The sequence below is a fragment of the Fundulus heteroclitus genome, chromosome 20, assembly GCF_011125445.2.
Source record: "Fundulus heteroclitus isolate FHET01 chromosome 20, MU-UCD_Fhet_4.1, whole genome shotgun sequence".
NCBI classification, from domain to species: domain Eukaryota; kingdom Metazoa; phylum Chordata; class Actinopteri; order Cyprinodontiformes; family Fundulidae; genus Fundulus; species Fundulus heteroclitus.
Window position 1 is genome coordinate 21,346,718 of NC_046380.1, and position 12,019 is coordinate 21,358,736.

A 12,019-nucleotide genomic window follows, 5' to 3' on the forward strand; every position below is an offset into this window, starting at 1 on the left:
ACACCCACTTAACCATTTCATGTCAGTTTATTTCTCATCATACTCAAGTGTTTCTGGTGAATTAAAGAGATAATTTTAAATCAAACAAAATCTCAAATACAATTTCTATTAATTTTGCACGTGTTAACCGCCAAGATTATATGTTATAGCAAATTTCTATTAATTCTAATTCTGATCCAAGTTTAGGGTAACTCACACCAGTTTAACAGCAGCTGGTGGCACTGGTGTGTATAAACAAACAAAAATCCAAAGAAGTACCCTTTAAGTAAGCATATCATCAACCTCCACACACACACACACACACACACACACACACACACACACACACACACACAAGAACAGGGCTTTTTAAAAGCTTGGCCCACTTAGCATAAAAGGGTTGAGTCATTGTCTGGGCGGGTATGAAGCATCCATAAATGTTGGGTGGGAAAAGACTAAATCTGCAAACATAGGGAATGAGAAGGGGGTTGGCGAAATGACCAGTCGCAGCAGCCAACATCAGGAATAAAATATTGACTGGTTGCTTTCATGAAAATCTAACCAGTCACGTAACTCGGCAATGTCAGTTGTTTTCCATCCAGCCACTCATACTCTACATCTGCCTGTCATTGCTGGGTTGCGGGGGACTCTTGCCTGTGTCCAGTGGTCATTTGTTGAGAGGTCAGGTTAACTTTAGATAAATCACCAGTCCATCACAGATCAAAGCAGAGACACACAGGACAAACAACCATCCACAAGTACACAAAGTCATGCCTAAGGGAAATTTAGAGAGAACAATTAACTTAACAATCGTGCTTTTGGACTGTGGAAGTACCCGGAGAGAACCTATACTGCACAGGGAGAATATGCAAACTCCATGCACAAAGACCGCAGGCTTGGATTGAATCCAGGACCTCCTTGCTGCAAGGCAACAGTGCTACCGCTCTTACAATTATCAAAGAAAAGGAATAGTACTGCTTATCTTTTAGTTCATTCATTGCCTATTTTTGCAAAAGTTTGCCCATTTTTGCTAACCCTTTACACCAGGAATGCAACATCACATTTCTGTTCAACCCTTCTCCCACCGATGACACCACAAGCAGCACTTTGGCAGCAGTTTAAGTACATTGCTGCCACTGAAGAGTCAGTTAAAGAAATTAAGTGATGTTTTAAATTTTGACTTGTGGGTTGATCACATTTAACAGTCATTATATGCATTTTGGTGCTAAATTCTGCACATGCAAAAAAGTATCTACAAACTTTTTTCTAGGGCAAACTTTTAAGTTAAATCTCTATAAAAATGACTCCAAATAGGGCTCAAAAGACATTTTGCCCAAATACTATTTAAGAAAAAGCTAACAACAGGTCTTTAGTCTCACTCTTTGTGCCCAAGATCTCTAAGAGGTCCGCCACTCTCTCACAGCCTTTCTCTGGCTGCATTTATAATGCATGAAGGCATTATGCAATGACCATGAATCCACAGCAGCTACAATAGTGTGGCAGCTGTCAAAGCACCAGGATGCCAATTACCTCTTGTGGCCATGTGCCATCACTAACACCTTTCCACGGCCTTCTGTTCCTGATACACCTCTATGGTGTAAAAAAAAAAGAAGAATAAAAAGCAAAAATGGCCAAAACAGAGAGGATGTGATAGTGGCTGAAAGGTAGGGGAGATTGTTTAGAGGATTTTAATGAGAAATGGGAAAAAAAAGGGATGAGATGCAGAAATGGGGCGACATGGGGAGAATTCACAGAATGAGGGTCAGCTTTGGATTATTAAAGAGATCCAAAGTTGTAACCATCTGTCACATTTTTTGCCATGCTTTTGTAAATGGGTAAACAGTGTTTACCAATTAATAGGGATGCTGCGCTTCATGGATGCTTAAATTCTTTCTCAGTGATATATTTCATGTCATTCACAATTATGACTCTCTTCAATCATTTTTCACATACAGATTACCCGTCGTTCATTAAGGCTAAAGGATGTTTTCGGTAAACAAATCAAGATGCATACATTCCCAACCATTACAGTAAAGAATTTGCTATAGTAGACTTTCCAGATCATTTTCCTTGGATATTTTTGGATAGCAAGGAGAAAGTGGGCCGTTTAGTTAGGACCCAGGGGAATTAACCACTGAGCTTAATTTACTGTATCTGTTTAAGTGTATCTTTTTTTTTTTTTGCTTCGATCTCATGTGTTTTTTTTTTAGTGTTTTGCAGTATCTCTGCTAGTTTAACTTACCTTATATTCATCACAGAGGACTAATCTAAGAATTCATAAAACCTGCTGATGGATTTTTTTTGCTGAGTTTTTTCATATTCAGATGCATTTAAAAAAACTGAAAAACAAGGTAAATTGTTCAGTGGAAAATTATGTAAATAACCTATATTACAAAGTCAACATATTAATTGATGAAATTGAAATGATGTAGTTTGCAATGAAAAAACTAGTGCAATTTAAAAAGAAAGCGCCGAAAGCTATATTGTATTTATAGTAATGTGTGGGTTTTTCCAAAACTTAATATGCAGACATGCTCAGTAGATTAGTATATGGCTTCCCATGAGGCTCGTTGGACAAATAAAAGCACATTTTGTAAAGAACAACCTTTAAGCAGGCATCAAACATGCTTTTTATTAAGCCCATATTTCTGTACTAACAATGTTTCTAATTGTGCTGTTGTAATATTCTAATCTTATGTGTTGTGTTTTCATTAGCTGTAAGCAGAAAATTGTCATAATTAACAGAAACAATGCTAGAAAACATCAGTCCTTGTGTAATTGACTCAAATAATGTTTCACTTAAAAGTTTAACATTAATGAAATTTTTATTTAAGGAACATTATTGTATATCATTCAGATTGTTTACTAATGTGGTCTACTATATAATTACAACAGATTCTATCTTTTGAAGTCTGACCTATCTCATTCATAGATTTCTCCACATTATTAGGGGCATTTATTAGCGGTCTAATAAAGATCTCAAGGCTTGCATCCGTTGCAGAAATTATTTGTATTTTCATCTTTTTTTTTGTTTTTGTTCTTTGTTAATGAACTTAATTCTGCTGTCTAAAAGAACTGGAGATTTTCCTTAGAAATTGGACGCATTGTAGATGAAGCATTCTCATAAAACAAATATGTCTCTACGACTTCTCACTTAGTTACGTTTATGCTAAGGTAAACACATTCTATTATTTGTAAAATCTTGAAAAATGAGAAAGCTATTCGAAAACAACATTTAATTGTAGCTAACAAAGCGTTCATTGGTAAACCTTCAGACATATTAGGAACTATTTAGATGATCTTCATTATCTGAACCAGAGTCACATTACTGAGGCAGTGCATCCAATTAGGCAAACATCCAACACCAGGAAGTGCTACGATCTGAAGTGGTTTGTTTTGGAAAACAGCTGAATACATTTGAATGAATGCTTGTTCACACTTTCAGGGTAAGGCAACACCCTCAATATGTAAATGTATAGCCACATTTCTTGAACAAAAATGTAGATTTAACATCAGAGCTTTAAAAGAAAATCTTTTAAAAAATCATGATTGACCTTCAATTTTATTTTTATTCAATTCAATTTTATTTATATAGCGCCAAATCATGAAACATGTCATCTCAAGGCACTTTACAAAATCAAGTTCAATCATATTATACAGATTGGGTCAGATTATACAGATTGGTCAAAAATGTCCTATATAAGGAAACCAGTTGATTGCATCAAAGTCCCGACAAGCAGCAGTCACTCCTGGGGAACCGTAGAGCCACAGGGAGAGTCGTCTGCATTGTACATGGCTTTGCTGCAATCCCTCATACTGAGTAAGCATGAAGCGACAGTGGGAAGAAAAACTCCCCATTAACGGGAAGGAAAACCTCCGGCAGAACCGGGCTCAGTATGAACGGTCATCTGCCTCGACCGACTGGGGTTACGGAAGACAGAGCAGAGACACAACAAGACAGACAAAAAGGCACAGAAGCACACATTGATCTAGTAATCTGTTCTACATTAGATGGTAGTAGCGGGTGAGCCGTCTTCTCTGGATGATGTCATAGTTAACAGAACGCCAGACCAGGTGTACCTACTATGAAGAAAAAGAGAGAGAGCAAAAAGTTAAAAGCTGAAATGACGACAGTCATTTCAATGTAATACAATGCAAAACTGGAGAACAGTAGAAATCTGTAGAGTGAGAAAATTAGACCCTGATGTCCTCCAGCAGCCTAGGCCTATCACAGCAAAACTATAGAGATAGCTCAGGGTATGAGCCACTCTAACTATAAGCTTTGTCTTAGATTTCAAAAATGTGTGCATTGAAAACGGTGGTCTATCGTAAACTTTAAAGTCTTACTACTTTAAGCAATTAAGCAGATGCTTATAGTTTTGATTTTTTTTGGCAGCTGCATTGCAATTATGCTGATTTTTTTTTTTTACTGAACAAAGCCAGCCTTTAATTTAACTCTGTGTTTCTGTTCGCATACAGTAATATATTATATGCTGACCCTAACTGCAAATGAAGTTTTGCAATATTTTGACCAAATAAATTGTGTGTGGCATAAAAGCACTTAAGCTTCTACAAGACACAAAACATATTTGACAACTTCTGTATTTTAGCAATTTTATTTAATCTTGTGTTAAATGCTTTCATTGCATCTCGTATATTTGGTAAATTTCATATTGTGCTGAATCTAGAGGCTCACTGTACAGTTTGAATCGCTGTATCCTTACTGTTTATCGGGTGGTGTGTATGTTTTTTGAAAGTCAGATATCCATTCATTTAATTTGCAGGAGGTAGAACCTGTTACTGTAGAACATGGAGGGATGAGCACCAGAAGGGTCTGGGCTGGGGTTGACTTGTTTAGACCCCTTAACAAATGCTTCCTGTTCTAACTAGACATTATGATTTATAGGTAGTGAAATATTGAAATAAATGCAACTATTAGTGTAAAAGGCCTGCAGAAAATTATGGAGCACATCCCTTTTCAAAGAAACAATTTAGTTTACATGTTTCAGTGATGAACTTTACACTGAGCTTTTAAGTCAGATTTTTCTATTTTTGCACTACAAAGTTCATACAAATTGTCCCACTTCTCAGAATATTTAAGTAATGCTGCACATAGAAAAATCTAAATGCTTGCATATACAAAATTGGAACCGTCTTTTTGTAAATTTATTTATATTTAAAGTGTCCTCTTCAAAACTAGGGAGAGCGGGACTTCTTTGTCCGTGGAGCAAGAATGGTGACATATTTATTTGAGACCTTAAGCACTTAACCAATTAGATATCCTCAACAAAAGGGCCATAATAAAGTGAAATGCTGTTTTTGTCCTGTTTTTAAGCTGGAATTGATTTCACACCCACAAGATAATAGCTTGTATCTCTTATGTGTCAGTGAAACAGCACACAGAAATTAACTATGATTTCTGCTTCAATGGTGATAGCTCAGAAGTTTGGCTTAATGTACATTTTTTTTTCCTCTTTCAGGTGCAAGAGTGGTTATGTCTGAACTGTCAGATGCAGAGAGCACTGGGGATGGATATGACCACGCCACGCTCCAAGAGTCAGCAGCAGATCCACTCTCCTTCTCATCCAACCCCCCCTGAGCCCAAACCTGAGCCCAAACCTGAGCCCAAACCTGAGCCTGCACCTCAGCCACAGCCCACTCCTCAGAAACAGCCTGTAGCTCAGGCCCATCCAGGGCCTGGCCCTACCAAACAGCCTATTACAGGTGGCCCCAGTCATCAACAACCCAAACTGCCTCCAGGGGCGGTACCTCTCCCGGGCATGGCCAAGGCTCCATCCCAACCGGACCTCTCTCGAGGTTCGCCCGCCCACCAGCCCCATCACCCCCGCCAAGATCAGACTCGCAGTGCAGGAAGCTCCCCATCACGACAGCCCCCACCTCCAGAGCAGACGTTTGGAAAGCTGTTTGGCTTTGGCGCCTCCCTTCTAAACCAGGCCAGCACTCTCATATCTGAGACCACTCAACCGCAGCAGCAGCAGCAGCAGCAGCAGCAGCAGCAACAGCCCCCAAAACCAGCTCCCAAACCTGGTGGGCCCCCTGGTCCAGGACCCGGAGCAGGTAAACCTTCGGCTCAACCTGCGCAACAAGGGCCCCAGGCCGCGCCTCAGCAACAACGACATGCTCCTCCTGAGTCTTCTAAGCCCAAAGCTTCCTGTCCTCTCTGTAAGACAAACCTTAACATTGGCAACGTGGCTGAGGAACCCAACTACAATACCTGCACACAGTGCCACTCCCAGGTGTGCAACATGTGTGGATTCAATCCCACTCCACACCTACTTGAGGTAAGGCTTTGAGTTGGCTTTTGTTTGCTTGTCATGTTTTGTTCCTGCACACCAAAAGTTAAGGTACATGGAATAGTTTATTGTTTTGCTTTTGTCAGCAGGACCAGTTGTTAGAGGTGTTACCATACTGCAAATAGGTGTAATACCCAGCTGAAGCCTTTCTGTCTCGTGTTTGTGTGCTCTTCCTGTTCATGATTTTCCCATGTACTCTTGATTTGTCCTGGTTCTGGTTATCCTCCCACATTCCCCAAAAAAAAAAGCCAGAATGGTGATTCCAAGTTACTCATCACATTTGAAAAATGAATACCTGTTATATTCTTATCATTGACTGGCAACCTATCCAGGGTGTACCTGTTCTCATGATCCATGGAGATAGGCCCCATCCCCCTGGTGACACTAAAAAGGGTTAGTTGGATGAAAGGAAATGTGTGCAAGGCTCTAATATTTGCTGTAAATGCTGTTTAGCGTCAGTAAAAATCTTCCTCTTTGCCTGGTTTCACACCTTTGCATTTACAGGTGTAGCTCAAAAAATGTAATACCTTTGCAAATTTTATTTCGATCTTTATTTAATTTAGTAATTCAGTTAAAACAGTTAAACTCACATTATTTAGCTCCATTACTCATATAGTGATATATTTTAATTGGCAGGTTTGGATGATTATGGGTCATAATCATCCAAACTTGCCAATTTTAGATTAATTTTGTTCTTAAATTTTCCTCAGGATAAATAAAGTGTCTGTCTGTCTGTATATTACAGAACTAGGACTCACCCTAAAATTAACCATTAGAAAATTAATTATTTTTTGTGCTGATTTTGTTTGATGCAAAACCAACCTCCAAAACATCTAAAAGGTCCGACTTTACAAAGGAAACTGGCCCAGATGATCATCACAAGGTTTGTTTTCCTAAGGAAGATTCATGAGCAGGAATTTACCAAAGCCAAAAATCTTCGGTCTGTCGTGCATCTACATATTATTTTAGATTCACAGACTTAACACAGCTGATACAAGTAAATCCTTTTTGAATAGGGACGGATGTAACAGACTGAACATGGGATCAATTATCATGCCTTATTGCTTTTTCGCACTTATCATTTTTCATTTTTTTTACCAACATGTAAAGTGATGCTTTGCTACGTTATTTTTATCTACAATAGTAAAAAACTCCATAGGTTTTATAGATTCTTTCTGTTTCTCTACCTGTCAGCTGCTACTGAAGGGCATCCACAGCTCCTCTGAGCGCTCTGAGTAAGAGAGGTAGACAGGAGGGACAGAGAGGAGCTGTCTCCCTGTCTGTTTAAGAAACAGGAGAAACCATTGAAACAGAAAATGAAATGGGGTTCAAACTACAGCGCAGACAAGGTCCAAATAGTACGGATGTGTGTTGATCGCGCATGAAAAAGAAATTAGCAGCTATCTTCCATTCATCAGCTCACGACTTTGTTTGGTGCCACCCTGAGCACTTGGTGCGTGGTGTGCGTGGGCGGAGCTCCGGCACTGATTATGGTTACAAGCTGACAAAAACACGTAATTCAGTTTGAAACCAATGAAAAATAATTTTTATGACAGAAATGTAGGCTCACTATAAAGTATTGTCACTGTGTAGTCAATCTTGATCAGGGCTCCTTTTGCATGGATTATTACATCAATGGGGTGAAATAAGGAGGCAATGTGCCTAACACTGTTGAGGTGTTACGGAAATTGCTTGGAAGAAAAGCATTTTCATATTCTGCCCCATCAACATGAAATACTATTTCAGCGGGATCTGAAACTATTCACTTTGATTCTTCTTGGGCAATTTAAATATCTTTTAGAACAAAAAGAGAAATCTTCATATGCAACTTGCTCTTTTTGAGTCGTATTTTATTATCTTATTTAATTGAGTCGAATGTTTTAATTACTTGTATTGTCAACGTATTTGTAAAATGTATTTTGTTCTTTTGTTTTATCAAACAGACCTTGAAAATTACATCTTGGCTCTCATTGAAAATATCTGTATAAATAAAGGTGAAATAAAATAAAATATAATAAAATAAGTATAAGTAAGTATCGCATATCCCTGCAAACAGTTGCCTTATATATTATATATATAATATATATTTGATTTATTATATTAACGCTGTTTGAGCAACAAACAGTGCTTGTGATCAGTTTTAAACATGGCTCGTAAAGGTTTTGACAGGTTGCTGCTCTTCCCATTAATGCACCGTATGTTTTAGGTCAGGCCCGCTTGAAGCAAAACCCGCTGATGCCATGGCTTCACAAATCATCACTGACTGGAAACTTCATGTTGGATCACAAACAAATTAGACCGTATGCCAATCCACACTTCGTCTAGATTCTAAGGTCTTAATGTTGAAGGAAATATTCTCAAGGTTGTTGTTATCGCTGTTACCTGGTACACAGTTTTTTGCTACACCTCTCAACTGTTCAATATTATGCATGGATACAGCCTCCTATGCACAGCCAGCTTCTTTAGCAATGATCGTTTGTGACATACTCTCGTTGTGGAGGCTGTTTCTGCTGGACAACTGTCGTGTCGGCAATCTTCCCCATTATTGTGTAGGCCATGAAATGACATTATCTATACGGTACATCGGTAAACTTTTCTGCAGACGATAACTAATATTTGAGCTGTAAGCGCCATGTCAGATGTGTTGATTACTATAGAAGCACAAAAGGTTTTAACAAAAAAAAACTTCTCCATCCTCTCTCTGTGTTTCTTAGTCAGCACCTGCTCTGTTGTGCGATGTCAGAGTCTTTCATCTATGTAACAGAGTAAAGTCCAGGCTGTGACTCACCTTATCAGTGGTCTTAGCCTGGGGCAGCGCAAAAACACACAACCAAGTCTGCACGAAACAGAGCCTTATTAAGGTCAATTGAATGGATTATCTTTGTTTTTATTAGACATGCAGAGGTTACTTGAGGCTATATTCCTCTCGTAAGTGCCTTCCTGTTCTGCGTCATGGTGGGGGTCTAGTTGGTAAGAACCGGCGCTTGCAAAACCTTCTAGAGCCAGGCAATAACAGATTTTAATTATGCAAATCAAGTCCAATTGAATGATAGCAGTAATAACAGGGTTGCTGCAGAGCACTGGCTTTTTATGGGAATGTCTTGTCTTTCCAGGCATCTGGTTGTCACAGGCACTAGCAGAGGCCATTCATAGATCGCTATGGAAACAGAGAGATAATTTGTCTGTCAGCCATCCCCTTTCATGCTTGGCTGCTGCGATGCAGAATGTCTCCAAAAACTTTCAGACCACTGTTGTTCGGTATTCAAGACAGACACATTTGTTGAGTGTCTTGTGCGTCGGCTCCGCGAGCAATGGTCGAATACTCTCTTCAACATTAGGTGCGTTTTGTTTTGTTGTTTTCTGTTTCCCCCGTGAGCTTTAGGTGGGTTGCTCTTGCGTGTGTAATAAAACTTTTAATATTTGCAAGGCTTTTTTATTTTGCCTTCACTGGTTAGTGATATTTCAACAGCCACTTCGACATAGTCATTCTCCTCTTTCTCGCCCGTTCGCTAACCAATATTTGTTGTTTCTGGTTCTTTCCCTTTGTATTTTCTTGGCAGTGTTTCATTAATTTTAATGTGGGTGGGGTGACGTGGCTGTAACAGAAAAAGATGCACCAAATCTCTTGCTGTGCCTGTTACTTTTCTCTGATTTTTCTGTTGGTTTCAAAGCATATTTCTAGCATTCAGACATAGGCTGGTATGAAAGTTTGATGGTATGATAACCTCAAGCAAAAATACCACAGCTTGACAGGATTGCACTAAAGCATGAAATATAGATATGAAGATGTTTAAAAAAACAGATGCGAAAATAGTACTACTTTTGCTGGTAAAATAACATCTTATATTTCTAGAGTTGCATAATGTATTGACTTGCAGTTGTCATCACAGTATCAACTTGAGCAATATTATTATGACAAAGGACTGCTACAATGCAACATTTGGTTGGGTAAAAAAACACTCACTGGCCAATTTATTAAAAAATCTGTTGACTTACTTGGTAAGACAAATAGGAAATCAGCCAATCACATGGCAGCAAGTTGAGAATCAGAATATGGAAGAACCTGTGTTTAAATTAGTCTGAATGCAGATATAATTCAGCTGGTTTCATGCACAACCATCTTTCAGGTTTACAGAGAATGGTGTGAAAAGGAGAAAATATCCAGAGTGGCGGTGGAATGGGCAGAAAAGTCATTGTTCATGTCTGAAATCAAAGAAGAAATTGGAATATAGTTAAAGATAAAAAAAGTCAATGGTAGCTCAAATACCCACTTGCTACACCCAACGTTTGCGGAATACCGTCTCGATGAGTATACATTGCATCAAACTTTAAAGCCACTACATAGCCAGCTGCAGCATCACCTGACCGCAATAGGTGTCAGTTTTGCCATCTAGGATCAGGAAGCTGAGGCTACAATTTACTAGTGCTTGTGAGATGAGGCATTGACCCACTTGGGCCAATTCCTTCAGCAAAGGGTAAAGAAAAACATACTGACAGATCTTGTATTGTTGTTCATTTACATGTAGGGGATACCACACAGCATTTGTGCTGAGGCCTCCCAAATGGCTAGCACCGCCCCTGATCTCACCGAGGCGTTTGTGAAGCAGCAGATTCCTTGTTGTCTTCCACAAATGCCCGCTGATTTCGACCCATTTTCTTGTGAAGTGAAGGAATTATACTGCACAGTTCCTGAACTGGAGCAGAGTTAACATTCAACTCTGCTCCAGTTCAGGTCCTTTCAATTTCACTCCGCTTCTCCTCTCTCATGCGAAGCGCCTGTATCCAAATGACTGCAACATTCGGATGGTAAGGTTAGAGTTTGGCATCAACATCATAAAGGTATGGATTTGTCATGCCCCACATCAACAGTTTCGGCTGCTGGCGATGATGTAATGGTGTGGGAGACATTTTGTATTGAACCCTTTAATAGTAATTTAGTGTCACTTAAACACAACACCTACTCAAATATGGTTGCTGCATGTTGCCAAAGTGTACCCATATCTACTGATGGGACTGTTGGGTGTCATGGAACAGGAGATTGGCATTATGGATGTGTAGCGGACAGATCTACAGAAAATGCATGATGTGATTGTGCCAATGTGGACGGGAATCTCCCAGACATATTTTTGACACACTGTTGACTCTCTGTTTGTAGAATTAAGACAATTCTGAAGTCAGACAGGAGTGCAACCTGGTACTAATGGAGTGTACCTAATAAAAGTGCCCAGTGAGATTGATACCCGTCACCCAGGTGGCCCAGACATGATTTTGATCATTGTGGCTGAGATGCTAAAATTTACAAAGAGTTATTGAAATGTCATGATCATGAAAGAAATCAGTTAGGAAAATATATGATACCATATATGATACCATATTCTCAATATTTAATAATCATAATGTTGTAACCAAATGTTTATTAATACCAAGTAGTCCCAATTCTGTAATTTATTTGCAAACAATAAGAGCAGGCAAAAATATGGCGGCAAGAAATGCAGAAATCTGAATTTAGTTACAAGAAATGGGATTAAGGTTTACGTCAATGTGAGCGAAAACAAATTAGCCGCATTATCTGCCATGCTTTATTTATTTGTTACCAGCAGATAGACTAGCTCTAGTGGACTGTCTGTGTAAAAACTAATTAAACAGCAATGGGAGAATTTTCTCTGGTATCCAAACCATGACTATTTGTTTTAGCTAATGCAAAACATTCAGTTTTGCTTAATTTA

General features: G+C 39.0%; 1 protein-coding gene across 3 annotated transcripts in view; it reads left to right on the forward strand.

Moving 5' to 3' along the window:
• Positions 1–12,019, forward strand: part of bsnb (bassoon (presynaptic cytomatrix protein) b) — a 140,859-nt gene that overhangs the window by 46,582 nt on the left and 82,258 nt on the right. For all 3 annotated transcript variants that reach the window (XR_004933603.1, XR_004933604.1, XM_036152224.1), the window contains exon 3: positions 5,460–6,281. Coding sequence is in view for 1 of the 3 variants with exons in the window: in XM_036152224.1 (XP_036008117.1) it covers positions 5,460–6,281 (822 nt within the window). In the remaining 2 variants the exon portion in view is untranslated. The remainder of the gene's footprint in view (positions 1–5,459; positions 6,282–12,019) is intronic.